Source organism: Carcharhinus amblyrhynchos, chromosome 25 (assembly GCF_965287045.1).
Source record: "Carcharhinus amblyrhynchos chromosome 25, sCarAmb.v2.hapA, whole genome shotgun sequence".
NCBI lineage: Eukaryota > Metazoa > Chordata > Chondrichthyes > Carcharhiniformes > Carcharhinidae > Carcharhinus > Carcharhinus amblyrhynchos.
In genome coordinates, this window is record NC_137348.1 from 16,004,167 (window position 1) to 16,024,697 (window position 20,531).

At 44.0% G+C, this 20,531-nt stretch overlaps 1 protein-coding gene across 1 annotated transcript in view; it reads left to right on the plus strand.

Annotated features, from left to right (window-relative positions):
* The first annotated feature begins 620 nt into the window (after positions 1 to 620).
* garnl3 (GTPase activating Rap/RanGAP domain like 3) overlaps positions 621 to 20,531 on the plus strand; it is a 408,597-nt gene continuing 388,686 nt past the window's right edge. The window contains exon 1 of the mRNA XM_080211832.1: positions 621 to 996. Coding sequence (XP_080067958.1) covers positions 944 to 996 — 53 coding nt within the window. The 5' untranslated portion in view covers positions 621 to 943. The remainder of the gene's footprint in view (positions 997 to 20,531) is intronic.

Here is a 20,531-nt window from a genome sequence, read left to right on the forward strand (position 1 = left end):
CACGTTTTTCGGATTGTGGGAGGAAACTGGAGCACCTGGAGGAAACACATGCAGACGTGGGGAGAATATGCAAACTCCACATAGATAGTGATCCAAGCCAGGAATTGAACCCGTTCCCTGGCGCTGTGAGGCAACGGTGTTAACTGTGCCACCCAGAAGTATTGTTTAGGCAGGATAAATTTGATTTGATTTATTATTGTATTGGGATGCAGTGAAAAGTATTGTTTCTTGCACACGATACAGACAAAGCATACTGTTCATAGAATATATAGGGGAGAAGGAAAGGAGAAAGTGCACAGTACGGTTTAAAAAGCATGGGAGAGTGGAAGAAAATCTCCCTGGAATGATGTAAGAAGCAATTAATTGTCTTGATGGTGGGATATGTAGGGTATCCCTATCCCACTCACCTCAGTTGTATCTGGTGAAAAAGATACCAAGGACAAATACTGGGCTCAGAGAGCTGTGTGAGCGCTAGGACCCGGCAGGATGTTTTTCTGTCTGCAGTTGGAGCTCTTGTCCATCTCTTATGAGTGAATCGCAATTTGCAGACAGTGCAGTTCTGGCCCCTCTCTCTCCCTCCCTCTCTCTCCAGTTTAAAAGGCAAAACAGCGCTAGCCAGGGACTGGCAGAGTAAAAGCACACGGGTGTCTGACTAACTATGCAGTAAAAAAAAATAAAATCTCATTAATCATCAGGTTATCCTTTCATTTTAGTTTTTTTTTGTTTCTTAGTCCAGCGGGACTTTAACTCAAGGTTTTTTTTTGGTGGGCTACGAAGAGTGGATTGAGAAGTGACATTGCACAGAAGGAGAGGTGTTGCTTGACTTGTGTTAGCCCAGGTAGGGCTGGCCGGCTGGACAAGTATCATCTATGCGGCTACTGTGAAGCATTACCGCTGCTACATCGCTGGAAAGTGGGGGCATAAACATAAAGACCCACCGAAAATGCGGAAGAGGGCATTTCTCCTGAGAAAAGGCTGCAGCTTTGAGATACAGAGGTATGGCACTAACTGTGTGGGGGTTGGTGCGGGGGCGGGGGGGGGGGTGTAGAGCGTGTGTATGTGTGTGCAGGTGGACTTAAGATGCCTGTAGCTTTCCCATTACAGCACTCAATTTCTGTGAACTGTTGCCAGATTCGAGGAGATCTTTCACGCCGCCCTGTTTGGAGTTGCTTTAGATGCTGCAATCCTTCTGATGGAAATGTTCTCTTAAAAAAACAATTCCCCTTTCCCGTGGAAGGAGACAAAAGTTTGTTTTTCTCTCCCCCGATTCATTGTCGTGAAATGAAATGTTAATATAAATGTGTGTGTTTGGGGAACGAGCAACCCATTCTCAGATCTTTATTCTGAACGATAGATGGAGACAGACACACATCAGGCACGGGGCATGGAGTGACCTGGCTGATAAAACATAAAATAATAATTATGGGTGTGCACCTGCCTTTTTTTTATATAGAGAAGCTTCTGAGATCGAAACCCAGCAAAGAAGGAGGAATGTACAAATGTGGTTTGTAAATGGGAGAAGAGAAAGGTCCTTAGCATTTTGACTCAGGCTGCTATTGATACCCCTGTATTTAGAGATAGTTTTCCTTTTCAACAGAAGCTGCAGAGTGAATAATGTTGGTTTTGTGTTCTTGACTAAACCCTGGGTAATAATCAGTGTGAATGCTACACATTCCACTTCTACCTCTCTTTCTGTTCACCTTTAAATAGATTTCCATACGTCTTATATGCGGCGCACTATCTTCTTCAGATGATACTTGTTTTTTTTGGCTGGGACTGTGTGTAAAGAGCCTGGTAGCGATACTAAGTGAACGATTTTACCCCCTCTGGGGGCCGGAGTTGGTGCCATAATCTCACACAGGAACCTGATATAAGCCAACTAGGAAAACCTTTGGCAGACTCCGTAGAGAAGGGGGTTAAAGGGGTGCAACTATATGGTGTTCACTACCCTCCTCCTCGTTTACCTTGTCACAGTTATTTACGGTCCTTAAAAATCACCCCATTTTATTGACAAGGGGTTCCATATTCTGAAGACGTTTTTAGCTCCCGGTTCGATCCCCAGCCTGCGCTGTGCCCAGTAGATCACATAATCTGTTGTCTTTTTGTTTTTGTAATCCCATTTACAGTCATGTTACAGGGCATTGTGAAATCAATTCGTACTATCGATTTACAGAATGTTTCTGAGGATGGAAGTACTGGGTAACTGGCCACAGGGCTGTCCCGTCCCTTGATTTAGCTGTATTTCTTCAGACTACACTCAAATTCGATACGAACCTATCACGTTCGTTAGCCAACAATATTCTGGGATGCCCAGGTATCACAGAACCTGTCCATTTGCCACTGAAGATGCCCCTTGGCAGTTTGGAATGTCAGTGTAGAACTGATGAGGACCTTTACCTTGGACTCCAGGATAATACCGCTGGGCAGTTTTCTGTTAGTCTGTTATGTAAGTAGACAACTCTGACCCTCTGTCGATGACCTGAAGGCATAAACCAAGCAACAAAGAGGATACAAAAAACAGAAAATGCTGGAAAAAAATCTCCACTCACATCGTCTGTATCTTTAAGGCTTGGTGATCTGTACAGACTCGCATTCCAACCATTATTTTGTAAATTGAGTTTGTGTCTTTATATGTCCTGTTTGTGAACAGAACTCCCACTCATCTGATGAAGGGGCAATGCCCCGAAAGCTTGTGACTTGTGCTACCAAATAAACCTGTTGGACTTTAACCTGCCGTGAGACTTCTTACTGAAACAAATCTCAGGAGATCTGACAGCATCTGTGGAGAGAGAAAACAGCCAGTCTGAACAATGTTTCCAGACTCGAAACATTAGCTCTATTCTCTCCCCACAGATACTGTCAGACATACTAAGATTTTCCAGCATTTTCTGCTCTTGTTTCACATTCCAGCATCTGCAGTATTTTGTTTTTAACAAGGAGGATATTTTGCCAAAGAATGTCGATTCCAGAACACGACCCTGTTTGACCCCACTGCGGATCTCAAAGGCTCTGATGTTGCCTTGTCATAGCTGACCTTACCCATCATGTTGTCCTGGAAAGAGGAGATCACAGTGAGCAGCTTTGGCAGGCAGCCAATTTTCTCCAGCCGCTTAAATAGACATGGCTGCATGCCATGTGAGATCTTTGGAGGCAATAGACTATCAGCATCAGGAAGACTTGTCATGGTTCAGGATGTTGCCATACCGTACCCATTAGCATTGACAAAATGATGCAGAGGTTGTTGACGGATTCACATATCCAGGCATCACGATCACCAACAATCTGCCACTTGATGCTAAAATCAACACACACATTGCAAAAGTTGCAGCTGTTATGCTCAATCTGAGTAAGAGATTGCGGAACAGAAGTAACCTGACTGAAGACACCAAACTGTGGGTCTACCAAGCCTGCATCCTCAGAGTATTCCTCAGCAGTGGTGAGAGTTGAACAACATTTGTTAAGCAGGAGAAAAGGCAGAGCCATTTCCACCTTTGCTGTGCCAGGCATGTCCTTGGCATCTCTTGATAGGCCATGGCTACCAGCTCAGAGATCCTGGAGGGTGCTAATTCCATGAACACACTCTCATCACTAAACCAGTGTTGTCTGTGCTGATTGAGCCACGTTCATTGGATGGATGAGGGCCATACACACAAAGCTCTTCTGAATGGTGAACTGGCCATTAGATCACAACCTCCAGGGCATCCATAACTCTGCTACAAGGACACTCGCAAGCCAGACATAAAGTTGGAGGAAATTTACATTGACCAACTGGAAGGCAATTATTGACTGTTTGAAAGGACATCGGGAGACGTGAACAGAAATAAAAGACTCCGCTGCTCGAGAAGAGAGTCCAAAGAAAACAGAGGCCTGTGAACCTTTAGATCCACTGTCTTCCTTTGCAGTAAATACAGCAGAGACTGCCTTGCGTGAGGCACACAAGGCTTTACAGAGTTGATCACCATGGCACAAAGCAGCGTCTCATGAAACAGAAACATAGAAACAAGAAGCGGGAGTAGGCCATTCGGCCCTTCAAGCCTGCTCTGTCATTCATTTTGATCATGGCTGATCATCAAATTCAATATCCTGATCCCCTGTTCCCCCCATATCCCTTGATCCCTTTAGCCGCAAGAGCTAAATCTAATTTCTTCTTGAAATCTCACAACGTTTTGGCATTAATTACTTTCTGTGGTAGTGAATTCCACACATTCACCACTGTCTGGGTGAAGAAATTACTCCTCACCTCAGTTCTAAAAGGTTTATCCATTATCCTCAAACTATGACCCCCCCCCCCCCCCCCCCCCCCCCACTTAGTTCTGGACTCCCCCACCATTGGAAATATTCTTTCTGAATCTACTCTGTCTAACCCTGTTAGAATTTTATAAGAGGGTTGCCACTGAGGAATATATCTCGGGGTTAGTAACGGATTGGACACTAGTCACTAAGTGTAAATGGAAGTGTTGAAGAACACTATGATTCAAAAAGGATGTATTCACAGCTCTGTGTAATGGCACCAAGTGTTGCTGTTTTGGACACATGTTGGTCCAAAATTTCCTGGACCACTCTTACACCAAATGCTGAGTAGCAACTTGTGCCCAAATCTCTTGAAAATTGAACATGTATTGATACATAAAACAAATGGAAATTATCAAAAACATTTGGAGCTTGAAGAAAAATCTTCTGACATTTTTAGGTCTTTATCCTAATGATGGATGGACATTGCTTTATGAATAAGCCCTGATTTTCTGCTGACAGCGTTTTAGGCTTTGATAAATTCCATTCTCCGATGAGACAAACTGCAACTGTTTGCCCTGTTGACAAAAACATATGTTTGAAGGGGGACCTTGCAGCTTTACGTCCACTTGTGTGCATTCTAAATTCTCCCATCAATTTCTGTTTCATTCCTAGCCCGCAGACTGAATATACGTTGAGTGTACTCGTGTCCCTGGTGCTTTTAAAAAAACAGGGTCTGGAGGGATAAAGAAAAACACTTATTTTCCCTTCTGTTCCTGCTATTGTGGATTTCATCCTGAACTGAATCAGATAATACTTTGAGCATATGTTGTATGTAGCTTTAATGCAACCATGCGGCCCCTGCCAATACTGCCATTTACTTTTTATTCACTATGGATCCTCCCAGTGCCATTAGTAAATATAATCCTGCAGGAAGGTCAGATAGAACAAACGCTGAATCTGGGCTCCTTTACTTACACTGTTGAAGATAAGCTTGGTGGAATTGGGGCTTTTACACTCATCAATCAAAATGTGTTTTAGAAAATAGAATTGTTGCAGTGTTTTGCTTTTCAACAGAATACATTCCCAAGCTATTAAAGAGCATTCCAAAACATAGAATGAATGGAAGTCTTAGGAGAATAAAGAAAAAAAACAATACCAGAAACAGTGAATTCAGATCCTGCCGGGTTTGAAATTTTAAGTGTAAATTCATTCTGATTTGGAACAAGTGTAAGGTGCAGGAAGCTTGTGTTCTATGGGCTTCTGCATGGGTGGAGGGGAAGAGCTATGTTATCAAGCCTGGTAGGGTTTCAATGAGTATTATTCAGGAGTGGTACATGTGTTTGAGAGGATTGGCACAGTGATATTTAAGTGCATAACCAGCTTAAATCCTGTGCAAGTTTCCTCAGGGGGAAAAATATATTAGAGCAGCTTTATTCTTACGCCATATTTACAGGATAACAGTTCAGGAAAATCTGGACCTTTCTTTGTACAGAATACTGACTGTCCAAGGAACCCCTCATAAACTAAATGGGGTGATTTTTAATGACCATTGATCATTGTGGCAAGGTAGTTTACTTAACAAAGAAGCCTTATCTTCTCCAACAGTGTAAGTAAAGGAGCCCAGATTCAGTATTTGTCTTATCTGACCTTCCTGCAGGATTATATTTACTAATGGCACTGGGAGGATTCATAGTGAATAAAAAGTAAATGGCAGTATTGGCAGGGGCCACATGGTTGCAATAAAGTTACATACAACATATGCTCAAAGTATTATCTGATTCAGTTCAGGATGAAATCCACAATAGCAGGAACAGAAGGGAAAATAAGTGTTTTTCTTTATCCCTCCAGACCCTATTTTTTAAAAAGCACCGGGGGCACGAGTACACTCAACGTATATTCAGTCTGCGGGCTAGGAATGAAACAGAAATTGATGGGAGAATTTAGAATGCACGTAGACGGACCTAGAGCTACAGGGTCCCCCTTCAAACATATGTTTTTGTCAACAGGGCAAACATTTGCAATTTGCCTCATGGGAGAATGGAATTTATCAAAGCTGTCAGCAGAAAATCAGGGCTTATTCATAAAGCTATGTCTAGTCAGCTAACACTGCCAAGGATAGGGAAAGGGAAGGCTTTATTAGAAAGCGATCCTTCAGCCTATTGTGTGGGCGCTGGCCATCATGCAACTATCTATTCTAATCCCATTTCCATCACTCAGTCCATTGTCTTGTGTGCTATGGCATTTCAAATGCTCATCTCAATACTTCTTAAATGTTAGTTCTATTAACTTCTGTTTCGTAATAGTAAAGAAAGAGTTGCATTTATATAGCGCCTTTCATGATCTCTGGATGCCCCAAAGCGCTTTACAGCCAATGATAAATAATTGGCTCATCCAGTTTTGTGCCCATGGTGTGTAGTAGCATTATGATGTGACCAATCAAATTGATTTTCCAAAATTAAAGTAAATATGAAAGTGGGTTTGCACCATCTACAATGGAAGGTATGGAAGCTACAATGGCGGCGTGGTGGCAGAGGGTGGCATGGTGGTACAGTGGTTAACACTGCTGCCTCACAGTGCCTGGGACCTGGGTTTGATTCCCAGCTTGGGACACTATCGGTGCGGAATCTGCACGTTCTCTCATACCTGCATGGATTTCCTCCGGTTTCCTCCCATAGTCAGAAAGATGTGCTGGTTAGGTGCATTGGCCATGCTAAATTCCCCCTCAGTGTACCCGAACAGACACTGGAGTGTGGTGACTTGGGGGATTTTTATGGTAACTTCATTGCAGTGTTAATGTAAGCCTACTTGTGACACTAATAAATAAACTGAACTTAAAGATCCAAATTCATGTTTCAGGAAACCACTAAAATTGTTGGAGAGCTGTGCTCAATCAATAAGTATCCGGTGACAGTAAGTTGGAGCATGGTGTCAGTGATACAATGTGAATAGTTCTCCAACAATCATTATGATTAAAGCTTTTGTCCAGACTGCTGTAGGAATTGCTACTACCCTAAATAGAACTCACTAAAGATGAGGGCAATACCTTATTTTTAACAATGCAACATACTCACTGCATGAAGCAAAATAAAAGTTGTTTTTATATAGGAAGGGTTTACCAAATCTTTGAACTAAGTTGGAAATGTCTTTTAAACTTTTTTACTCCATCCTTATAGTTACAAAGCCAATGTTCAGAGTAGACCGGGCAAACCTAAATCCATCTCCTTGCTTGCTCCAAAAAACCAAACTCAAATTCAGTGGTTAGTATAGTGCCAGGGATCTGGGTTCAATTCTGGCTTTGGGTCACTGTCTGAGTGGAGTTTGCACATTCTCCCCATGTCTATGTGGGTTTCCTCTGGTTTCCTCCACAGTCTAAAGATGTGTGGGTTAGCTGGATTGGCCATGCTAAATTGACCTTAGTGTCAGGGGATTAGCAGAGTGAATGCGTGGGATTATGGGAATAGGGCCTGGGTGGGATTATGGTCAGTGCAGACTCGATGGGCCGAATGTCCTCTTCTGCACTGTAGGGATTCTATTCAAATTCCAGTTGAGTCCAATTCAAGGCCCCAAGAAAGAGGCAAACGAGACCCAAGCTGACAAAATAAAACATTACACCCTATCTTGGGACTGAGAGTGCAAGCCATGAAACGTCAGCTCTTTTCTCTCCTTACAGATGCTGCTAGACCTTCTGAGATTTTCCAGCATTTTCTCTTTTGGTTTCAAATTTCAGCATCTGCAGTAATTTGCCTTTACCCTATCTTGGGCTTGATCTGAGCCAAAAGGCTGAGATTTCGCTAATATGGGTTTAGATGCAATTCCACACTCAACTGCCAACTAACTGATGCTGTTTTATTCACAATTATGCTTATTGGATCCTGGGCCAGTCATGTTCCTGTCAGGCTGATGTGTTCCGGATGGTTGAACGATTCTTTTGGGCAGCAGTTAATGTGCAGCTGGAATTAGCCGAGAAAAGATATGTTCCTATAAACACATCCCGCTTCCCCTCTGCAGCTGTGAGTGAATGAAACTTGTCCATGAAGCGTTAATGTGGAGCGTGACTCGAGCTGTCAGAATAGAAGATGATACGTCTGTCATTGGGTTACCGGAATAAACAGTTTTTAGCCGAAATTAGAATGGGCCTGAACAAGAAAGCAGTAGGTTCACACACGGTAACAAGACACAGCTCCTGTCAGCCAATCAGGAAGAAATATTAATGGCATTTGTCAGGTGAGGAACTGAGAAATATTTCTGTTACTTGTTAATCACAATGCTACCAAGTGACTGCAGGGAATTTTACATCAGAGAAACAGGCCATTCGGCCCAACATGTCTCTGCTAGCACAAGCCTTCTTGTAACTCATTTCTCCTCACCCCCAGCAACATTTCTTTCTATTCCTTTCTCTCTATTTATTTATGTACTTTCCCTTCAATGCATCCGTGTTATTTGACTCAACTACCACATATGATAGTGTCGATCGGATGTCCCCAGGAACAGAAAGGAGGGGCTTAGGCCAGGCTGTGTGATCTCTCTCGCTGCTTCTCCCTGTTGTGAACACATTTTTAGAGGAATTGATGGTGGAAAGACAGGAGGGAGAGACGTCAGCAACACCTTCGATCCCAATGACACCATCGCAACAAATGAAAGAATAGAATCATAGGATCCTCACAGGACAAAAGGAGGCCATTCGGCCCATTGAGGCTGCATTGACGACAATCCCATCCAGGCCTTATCCTGGTAACCCCAGGTATTTATGTTGCCCTAACCTGCACATCTGAAGACTGGTGAAAATGAATCGATGTAGTTGTCAGAGTAATAGATATGGGCTTATGCTTACATCACTGCAAGAAAATGTATGCTTAGGGTGGGATTTCCCAGTCCCGCCTGGGATCAGAAATTCCCGCCTTTGATCAACGGACTTTCTAATGCTCTGTTAAATTTTCTGTCCCACCCACAATGATTCCCACGGATTGGAAAATTTACGCCTATGTTAGTGACACAGAGAGAGGACAAGCTGGTATTGTCACAGGGCAGGGTGGGCGTGGGGGCAGTTCAAACAGTACAGTTCCGCAGGGTGGTTAACTCTGCTGTCTCACGGTGCCGGGGACCTGGGTTCAATTCTGGCTTTGGGTCACTGTTTGTGTGGAGTCTGCACGTTCTTCTCATGTCTGCATGGGTTTCCTCCAGGTGCTCCAGTTTCCTTCCAAAGTCCAAAGATGTATGGGTTAATTGGATTGGCCATGTTAAATTGCCCCTAAGTATCAGGGGGACTAGCTGAGGTAAATACATGGTTGTGTGGATAGGGCCTGGGTTGAATTGTTATTGGTGCAGACTCGATGGGCCGAACGACCCTTTTCTGCATTGTGGGGATTCTATAATTCTATGATATAGCACTAATTGTCCTTTTGCTGCCTTTCAATGAGCAGAAGGTGTTTTGAATTATTCTTTTAGAATAAGCTGTGCCATATTTCCCAACCATAGAATCAAACATGAAATCATTTGAAGCCCAACAGCGCAGAAGAGATCATTGAGTCTGCACCAACTCTCTGACAGAGTATTTTACCCAGGCCCTCTCCCCCGCCCTATCCCTGTAATCCCATACATTTACCCTGGCCAATCCACCTAACCTCCACATCTTGGGACACCTAAGGAGCAATTTAGCATGGCCAATCCAATTAATCCACACACCTTTGGACTGTGGGAGGAAGCTGGAGCACTCGGAGGAAACCCATGCAGACACGGGGAGAACGTGCAAACTCCATGCAGTGATCTGAGACCAAAATTGAACCCAGGTACCTGGGTTAGCAGTGCTAACCACTGAACCACTGTGCCACCAACCCCTTGGTTTCAATGTCAATTGTCTACAAATAATCCCACAGCAAACCCGAGGGGGTAGGGGTTAACTCAAAAGGTTAGTTTTTTACAGACATATATAAAATAACAAAAGGAGCATCCGTTCCTCACTCCACATTCATACAGCAAAGGGAGGGAGAGAATAGGAAGTTATACAGTCCACAGAGAAAATGAATATTGGTTTGAGAATCCAGAATGAAAGCCCGGTGTCTTTGGCAGCGATCGGCTGGCTGGAGACTGGTGGTGTAAGATTTACTTTGCCAGTGGTGGTGATGTCACAAGATGAAGCAGACACACAGGAATTGGATCAGTTTTGTAGGCGATAGTATAAAATCTTCAGAGCGGAGTCAGGTTAGTTGTTCAGCCCAGCCAGAACTTGCTTCTGTATGGCCTGTCACTTGGATGTCCAATAGCAAACTGGGATATGCAGCTTGAGGAACACGGTTAACCCGTCCAACAAGCCAGAGTCTTTGGTCATGTTAACTTACTTCCACAACGACCTCAGAAAGGAGGTTTATCCAGTCTCCGGCAATGAGCTTTTGTCCAGGGCTGATAACATCTCAGCTATCATGGGTAGAAGGTGGTTACTATTTGTTGAGGGTCTGGTGTTTGGGAAATCATTATCTCCATAGTCTCTGCTAACAGGAGGGTGGCCTTTGTGTAGCTCTCTTCAAGGCTGGTCAGTGCAGCCCACAGTTTGTCTGGTTGGAGCTCCTCAGGCGTAATGAGCTGTGACATTTATGAAACTGAGAATTGAAGTCATTTGTTTTGGTGACTCACAAATAGAAGGTCAAACCTCTTAATTGTCTTCATTCAGCTGAAAACTCCAGGTTAAAAATAAGAAATATCAGTATGGATAATGTTTATAAACAAATGTACAGCGTTGGGTTTTGTTCCATAACAGTGGCCTGAATTTTATGCTCCTCCCTGGTGGGTTTTGAGGTGTTGAGCGGTGGGGGAGGGAGGGTGGGTCGGGGTTAGGGTTCGGCCATTTGACCCATCGAGCCTGCACCAATAACAATCCCACCCAGCCATAACCCCAAGTATTTACCCTCTTAGTCCCCCTGTCACTAAGGGTCAATTTAGCATGGCCAATCAACCTAACCAGCACGCCTTTCGGACTGTGGGAGGAAGTCAGAGCCCTTGGAGGAAACCCACACAGACAATGGGAGAATGCACAGGCTCCAGACAGTCAGTGACCCGAGGCCAGAACTGAACCTGGGTCCCTGGTGCTATGAGGCAGCAGTGCTAACCACTGTTCCACCATACCGTCCACTTGATGAACTAAAGTGATTCACAAGAGAGGCAGATATTGCCACTGAGTTCCATAATTAGATAATAGGACAGCTGACCAAAAGCGTGGTCAAAGTAATACGTTTTAAAGAGTTTCTTGAAGGAAGATAGAGAGATAAGGAGGCACAGGGAAGGCATTTCAGTGCAAAGGACCTCAGCAGCTGTAGGCATGGTAACCAGTGGTGGAGGAATTCAAATTGGGGATATGAAGAGGTCAGAAGTGGAAGAGCGCAGAGACCTCAGAGGGCTGTGAGGCAGGAGGAGGTTCCGAAGGTAGGGAGGGCAAGGCCATGGATAGTGTTGAAATCAAAGATTTAAAAATCAGGGGATGAAGCTGGCAGAAGCTTAGGAGTCACACTATTTATAAGTAGGACTTGTGAGCAAATACATAACCTCATACACAGCCAATACTGAGGGCTTTGTAGAGGCTGATGTGGGTCCAGCCATTATATTCACAGAGTATGATGAGTGGGTCCATTCATATTGCAATACCCTCTTGGGCCCCTATCAGGGAAAGCAAGGCTTGTTTTGATGGCTTTGCCAGGAACTGATTTCAGAATGACTAGAGAAACATGACTAATACAATCCACATGCAATATAACCACACGGTGACAGGAGAAGTGGGTTAACCTGAACCTCTGGCAAGATGAACACTAATGAATTTGTAGTTTTACCAATGAAAACAAACTCTTTTGTAATAAATATCATCAACACCACAGAGACAGGTGATTTGCTCATTATCCTATTATTGTTTGTGGGAGTTTGCTGACTGTAAATAGGTTCCGGCATTTTCTATGTTATAATGGTGACTTCAAAAGCACTTCATTGGTTGTAAAGTGCTTTGAGTCACCCACTGGTCATTAAAGGTTACATATAATCATCATAGAATCCCTACAGTGCAGAAGGAGACCACTTATCCATCAAGCCTGCATCTGTAGGTTCTTTACTCAGAGGGTAGTAAGGGTGTGGAATGCCCTGCCTGCAGCAGTTGTGGACTTGCCAACTTTAAGGGCATTCAAATGGTAATTGGATAGCCATATGGATGATATTGGAATAGTTTAGGTTAGAGGGTCATTAGATTGGTTCCACTGGTCGGCACAACATTGAGGGCTGAAGGGCCTGTACTGAGCTGTAATGTTCTATTTTCTATGTAACACTGCCGTTTCAGACACCATCAGCCATACAGTGACCAGTCCACATCTCCTCTCCAAGTCAGGCACCATCTATATCCCATCCAGGCCCTATCCCCATAATCCCATATTTTTACCCTGCTAATCCCCTGATACTAATGCTCAATTTAGCACAGCCAATCCAACTAACCAGTGCATCTTTGGAGTGTGGGAGGAAACCGGAGCACTCGGAGGAAACCCACACAGACACGGGGAGAACATGTAACTCCATACAGACAGTGACCTGAGGCTGGAATTGAACCCGGGTCCCTGGCGCTGTGAGGCAGCAGTGCTAACCATTGTGCCACCATGCTGCCCTAAATATTAGTCTTTCTTTCGTGTGTCATTTTGGCATTGACAGCATTTAAAATAAAACGTTTATTTATTAGTCGCAAATAAGGCTTACATTAACATTGCAATGCAGTTGCATTGTATTTGAACGACTTCAAAGATTAGCATCATGAAACACCCAGAGTAGGTAACCCAAGTGGAGTGAGTACACTCCCAGTTTCTACTTGAAAGGGGACACATTGCTTAAAATTGGATCACTTTTTTAACAGGTCTGTTTTATTACTGAGAGACAGAGGAGGTAAGGCTCCTGTGTAGAGGTTGAAACTCCCACTATCAGAAGCATAGTTTCCCTCCCTGGTGTGCTAACACTACATCGTACATATTCCTGAACAACTCCATACAAAATAGCAACAGGTCTTAATTTAGTTTCCTGGGCCACATTGGAACTGTGCACCAACTTGTCAACTGGTCTGACTGCAGCAGTTGAGTAAGTGGCAAGCCCAACCGCATTGCAAGAAAGAAAATAGATCTTTGTAACAACCCCATCAAACTAGATTTGAATAAGCAAATCTTTATCCTTTGCAATATGTAAAATCCGTGGAATGAGGTGCACCTTCACCTTCGAGGAATAATGTTACAAAATTAGATGATGGGATTCCCCTGTGATCACTATCTTACTGACCAAGTTGACCATGTTGAAGAATTGAGGAGGAAAATTCTAATCACGATGATGATAATGACCAGGGTAGATTACGAGTGAGTTTGGAATATTATCAGCAAATGTTTCCTGCAGCTGCATCGTAACAAATTAAAACCTGAAAGTTCAGTTGATGTTAATCATGAAAGTACTTGACTAATATCATCATACGCTCATAAAACCTGACAGGCAATGGGCTCTTTATTGGATTTTGTTCTGCATATCTTCACAACGAAACTATTTATCTCTGTAGGGAATGGTAGGGGGAGTGGAGGAAGGATTCCCGAGCTGATTATCAACCTCTGAAACCACATTATGAATGCTCTTTTATCACTAGACTATTAACCCACAAACTCAGCTAATGTTCTGGGGACCTGGGTTCGAATCCCACCACGGCAGATGGTGGAATTTGAATTCAATAAAAAAAAAATTAGGAATTAAGAATCTACTGATGACCATGAAACCCTTGTCGATTGTTGGAAAAGTCCATCTGGTTCACTATTGTGCTTCAGGGAAGGAAATCTGCCGTCCTTACCCGGTCTGGCCTACATGTGATCCCAGAGCCACAGCAATGTGGTTGACTCTTAAATGCCCTCTGAAATCAAGATGCTCAGTTCAAGGGGTAATTAGGGATGGGCATCACATGACATCCTAGTCCTTTATTGTGACCACATTACAATAAACACAGGATTAGGAGACCTTTGAGTTTGTTACCTTCTAATGCTAGGTGAAGATTTATTAGAAAGTCTTGATCAATAAAGTCAGTCATCGAAATATCTTCAAAATCACTTTAAACTTTATGGGGTCGTTTACTCTTAGACTGGTGGCCTTTGTGCTTATTTAGTGAGTAACCAGTTCAAGAGGTCTGACAACTGCTAATATTTTGTAATATTCTGATATCCTTTTTTTATTTATTGGACATGGCTGGGCCTATATTTATTGCCTATCCCTAATCATCTTTGAGGGGATAGTTAAGAGTCAACCACATTGCTGTGGATATGGAGTCACATGTAGGCCAGACTGGGTAACAACGGCAGATTTCCTCCCCTAAGATTAGTGAGCCAGATGGGTTTTTCCGACAATTGACAATGGTTTCATGGTCGTCAGTGGATTCTTAATTCCAGACCTTTATTCCAGTTTTGCTATCTGCCGAGGTGGGATTCGAATCTGGAACCCAGAGCATTACCCTAGGTCTCTGGATTATTGGTTCAGTGACAATACAACTACCAGTGTAAGTTTGACCTTCCGCTGTTGTGTCAGACTTGTTGGTGGCTTGTTGTGAAAGATGGGGGAATGTCAGTGTTGAAGAATGGGATACCTCTTCAATTTCCTTACCCACAGGCCAGCATGTCAGGGTCGATTTGTGCCTCAGCTGAAACCTCAACTAATGCTTTACGGAACTAGCTTCTAGGAAATATGCAAATTCCTTCACATCTTTTATATCCTTTACAGGGCGGCATGGTAGCACAGTGGTTAGCATTGTTGCCTTACAGTGCCAGAGACCCGGTTTCGATTTCCAGCTGGGGTCATTGTCTGTGTGGAGTCTGCACATTCTCCCCGTGTCTGTGTGGGTTTCCTCCAGGTGCTCCGGTTTCCTCCCGCAGTCCAAAGGTTAGGCTGATTGGCCATGCTAAATTGGCCCTAGTGCCAGGGGAACTATCAGAGTGAATACCGGTGGTTATAGGAAATAGAGCCTGGATGGGATTGTGGTCGGTGCAGGCTCGATGGGCTGAATGATATCCTTCTGCAATAAGGGGATTCTATGAAATCTCCTCACCCTCGCCTGTGTCCCCGTGTTGTTCGAATGGTCTCCATGGCAATCCATTGAAGACAAAGCTGTATCTTTTCTATTATGAGATGTAAAAGTGTTACTGTGCATCTTAACTGGATCGTTACTTCCCTAAAACATCTCCTTTTCTATTAATCACAGCCTTTTTGATAAATATAAGATTTTTTATATGAAATAAACATTAGAGTTGGGAGACAGGTTTCAGAAACAAAAACAGAAAATGCTGGGAAATCTCAGCAGGGAAGAAAATTGAGCTAATGTTTCAAATCTGGATGATCCAGTTGTATTTTCTCCCCACAATTGCTGTCAGACCTGCTGAGATTTTCCAGCATTTTCTGTTTTTGTTTCAGATTCTAGCACCATCCTCTATTTTGCCTCTATTTTACAGAAGTTTCAGAATCCTGTCCCACTGTGCCATCTAGTGGCCACAGCATGCAGCTACATAGTGACAGTTGACATAGCAAAATTAAATTGGAAATATTGACCTAACATTTTACAGTGGCAAATGTTAGCAGAAAAGTGTGACCAAAAATCATGCCGATAAGAATGCGCACCCCTCCCCTGAATCTCCTTCAAAAACGTGCTCCCTCCCATGAATCCTCTTCCTGTAAATCCCCTTCTAAAGACCTACGAGGCTCATCTCCAAACTTTGTGGCCTGGGGCTCCGCTCCTCCCTCTGTGATTGGATCCTAGACTTCCTAACCCACAGACCACAATCAGTAAGGAGAAGCAACAACAACTCCGCCACATTCATCCTCAACACCGGTGCTCCACTATGTTCTCAGCCCCCTACTATACTCCTTATACACCTTGGTGTGGCCAAATTCCCCTCCAACTCCAGTTTCAAGCTTGCTGATGACACCACCATTGTGGGCTGGGAATGGGACTGGTTCAGTGTCACGGAAGGACAGAATCATTTGGCAAACAGGTTCAAAGGACATTAAAGGCAGGTTGATAACGGATATTAAAAAATATCTAATGATTTTTCTGATGAGTTGCAGAGTACGATAGCCAAGGGGCAATTATAAAATCCGGACAAAACCTTAGGATGACCTCAGTTAGAAAATGATACGGGTAATGGTCTTCACATTCAAAGAAATACATTGAAACTTTTGAGTTTCTCCAAATGATATTTGTTATCCATAAGTGATTATAGCCCTTGAGGTAAGTTTTATTAAGTTCTATTTATTAGTGTCACAAATCGGTTTACATTAACGCTGCAATGAAGTTACTGTGAAAAGCCCCAGGTCTCCACACTCCGGCACCTGTTCTGGTACACTGGCTGGAATTTTACCGGCACACCCGCCCTGGAAGCTCGCAGGAATTCTCTGTTACGAGCCTCGTCCGACTGAAGTCATAAAATACCGGCCACTGAGGGAGAATTTAGCATGGCCAATGCACCTAACCAGCATGTCTTTCAGACTGTTGGGGGAACTGGAGAACCTGGAGGAAACCCATGCAGACACGGGGAGAACGTGCAAACTCCACACAGACAGTGACCCAACCCCGGAATCGAAACCCACTGTGAGGCAGCAGTGCTAACTGCTGTGCCATGGTGCTGCCCAGTGTAAACGGCTCTCATGATGAAGGATTTCCAGGCAGTAACAGTATCAATATTCAGGATTAGATCCGATAGCTGAACATGGACAAAGAATTGCAGTAATGTAGTAGCAGAGCGTGGTTAGGAATCTCCGTCCCTGCGCAGAGTAGGTACTGACAACAACTGATTTTTCGATGCTGCAGATCCAATGTAATTCTATGTACACTACGACAAAAGGAACTACAAAGATTGTGAATGTAGCCCAATCCATCATGCAGGCCAGCCTCTCACCCATTGACTCTGCCTACACTTCCTGCCGCCTCGGGAAAGCAGCCAGCATAATTAAGGACCCCATGCACCCCGGAATTCTCTCTTCCACCTTCTTCCTTCGGGAAAAAAAATACAGAAGTCTGAGATCACGTACCAATTGACTCAAAAACAGTTTCTTCCCTCCTACTGTCAGACTCTTGAATGGACCTACCTTACATTAAGTTGATCTTTCTCTACACCCTACCTATAATTGTAACACCACATTCTTCACTGTCTTGTTTCCTTCTCTATGAATGGTATATTTTGTCTGTATAGCGCAAGAAGCAATACTATTGTCACATGTACACCAATACATGTGACAATAATAAATCAAATCAAATCAAATTTAAATGCTCCCTTTTGCCGAATGCAAAGGGTTAAAATAAACAGGGCGAATGGGGAGGGATGAGTCAGTGCAAATCAACTTTACACTGAAGCAAAAGCAGTGCATGTCGGGCTGTGCAAGAAATTACGTATCACTGTTTTATTGTGAGATTCTAAATCCCCAGCAGCCTCTGAAATGCCTGCCACATTAGCAGGTATCTGCTCGGCATCCAACAGGTAAGCTCCCAAATCCAGATCCATCTGCCGGATACTGTCGGAAGCACAAACCCAGCCACCCAGAGAAAAAAACGCCACAAAGAGCAGAGGGCGATCTGAGGCAGTAAGCAGCAGATTTGGGTTGGAGTCAGTTTCCTTCACTTCCACTTGGTGGCAGAGTGATTACACAATGAGTTGCCGTGGGGAGTTAGGCAAAGTGTAAAATTTAACTTTCTGATTCCAAAAGCTGCAGCTAAAGGCCCAGTTAAATAAACGGTAAAAGAGACTTCACCTCACAACCTTCAACTAGAAACAAGAGAGTGATTGGCTGGAGGACAGTGAGGACTGAGAGTTCTAAATGCTTGTTTGAACAAACTTCAGTTAATGACTGTGCAGACATCCCAAACACAGGGTTCTTTTATATCGGGTGGAAGCATTGGGAAAAACAAATTTGAAAAGGTGAGGAACAAAAGGGCGAAGAGATCACCACCATGATCCCAAGTTAAAATCGTCTCAGGCGGAATTGTTCCTTCCTGCCCGCCACGGCAGTTGTAGCCAGCAGGGGGCAGACCATGCAAAGGTCCATTGACCTCGGGCAGGATTTTCCAGTTTTGGGGTGAGCATGGCTGGAAAATCCCACCCTTAGGGTTTGGCCTATGTCTTTAGGCCCTGCAAAGGCTTTAATCAGGCAATTGAGGTGGGTCTGTTAGAGTATGAACACTCTAATTAAGAGCCAAATGGATGGGCCCATCAGGAAGCCTCTTGCTTTGTACTTAACCGGGTGTGTCAGTTCCTCTGGGACTCCGAGTGTAGATGGCTAACTGAAAGCACTCTGTATGCTGTTGTCAGACTTGTAAATAAAGGGATTTTGGTGAAGGGATTTCTGCCTCTGAGGACTTATTATAGACCCCAATATACGGAAATATGAAAAAGGAGCTGGAGTAGGCCATTCGGGCCCTCACGCCTGTTCCACCATTCAATAAGATCACAGCTGATCTGTTTGTATTTCTGCTCCTACATTCCCACCTACCCGTGATTCCCTTGTCAAACAAGAATCCACCTACCTCCTCTTTAAAAATATTCAGTGACCTCCCCCCGACCTTGACTGCCTTCTGAGACAGAGAGTTCCAAAGTTGCACAACCCTCTGAGAGAAAAAACATTCTCCTCATCTCTGTCCTAAAACTCCCTAATTTTAAAACCTGTGCTCCCTACTTCTGGACTCACCCACAAGAGGAAACATCCTTTCCACGCCCAGCTTTGTCGCGAATGTTGAAGACACTGGCTGGAATTTCTTGGCCGCTCACACCAGCAGGATTTTCTGCAGTGAGCAGAGATTTGGCTGAGTGCCCCGTTTGCAAAAGCTGTGGGGTGTGAATGGCCAGAAAATCCCAGCTGATATCTCAGTTACTCCGGTCACCCCCTCCCTCTTTTCAACCCCAGTGGAAACAAGCCCAGCCTGTCCACCCTTTCCTCATAAGACAATCGGTTAATTCCAGGTATCCACCTAATAAATTTCCTCTGAACTGCCTCCAATATATTTACATCCTTCCTTAAATAAGGAGACCAAAGCTGCACAGCATATTTGAGGATGGCATGGTGGCACAGTGGGTTAGCACTGCTGCCTCACAGTGTCAGGGACCTGGGTTCAATTCCCGGCTTGGGTCACTGTCTGTGTGGAGTTTGCACATTCTCCTGGCATCTGCGTGGGTTTCCTCCAGACGCTCCGGTTTCCTTCCACAATCCAAAGATGTGCGGGTTAGGTGGATTGGCCAGGTTAAATTGCCCCTTGTTGTCAGGACAACAGCTAGGGTACAGGGTTATGGGTATAGAGCCTAGGTGGGATTGTGGTCAGTGCAGACTCAATGGGCTGAATGGCCTCCTTCTGCACTGTAGGGATTCTGCGTGTTCTCACCAATGACCTGTATAAGTGAAGCACAGCATGCTTACTTTTATATTCAATTCCTCTCATAACGAAGGATAGCATTGCATTAGCCTGCTTAATTACTTGCTCTACCTGCATACCAGCCTTTTGTGACTCATATACTAGAACACTCAGTCTCACGACACCAGGTTGAAGTTGAACAAGTTTATTTGTTAGCACAAGCTTTTAGGAGTGAGCTCTGAAAGCTTGTGTTACCAAATAAACCTGTTGGACTTTAACTTGGTGTTGTGAGGCTTCTTACTGTGCCCATCCCCATGCAACGCTGGCATCTCCTTCTGTAAAGCACACTGTTCCCTTTATTCCAAAGGGAATGGAGTATAAAAATAGGGAATTCTTGCTAAAATTATACAAGCCATTAGTTAGATCATAGTTTTGCTCCCCTTATCTAAGGAAATATATACTAAGAAGTCTCGCAACACCAGGTTAAAGTCCAACAGGTTTATTTGGACTCACAGGCTTTCAGAGCGCTGCTCCCTCATCAGTGAGTGAACTCCCTGCTCACCCGATGAAAGCTCGTGATTCCAAATAAACCTATTGGACTTTAATCTGGTGTTGTGAGACTTCTTACTGTGCCCACCCCAGTTCAATGCCAGCATCTCAACATCATGAAAAATATACTGGCATTGGAGGCAGTCCAGAGAAGGTTCACCAGGTTGATTCCGGCTATAGAGGGACTTCTTTTATGAGGAAAGGTTGAGTAAGTTAGGTCTGTACTCATTGGAGTTTGGAAGAATGAGAGGCAACTCTCTGGGACATATAGGAATCTCAGGGCACTTGACAGGGTAAATACAGAAATGTTATTTCCCCTTGTGGGAGAGTCTCAGACCACAGGGCTTAATCGCAGAATAAGAAGTTGCCCATTTAAGACAGAAGGAATTTC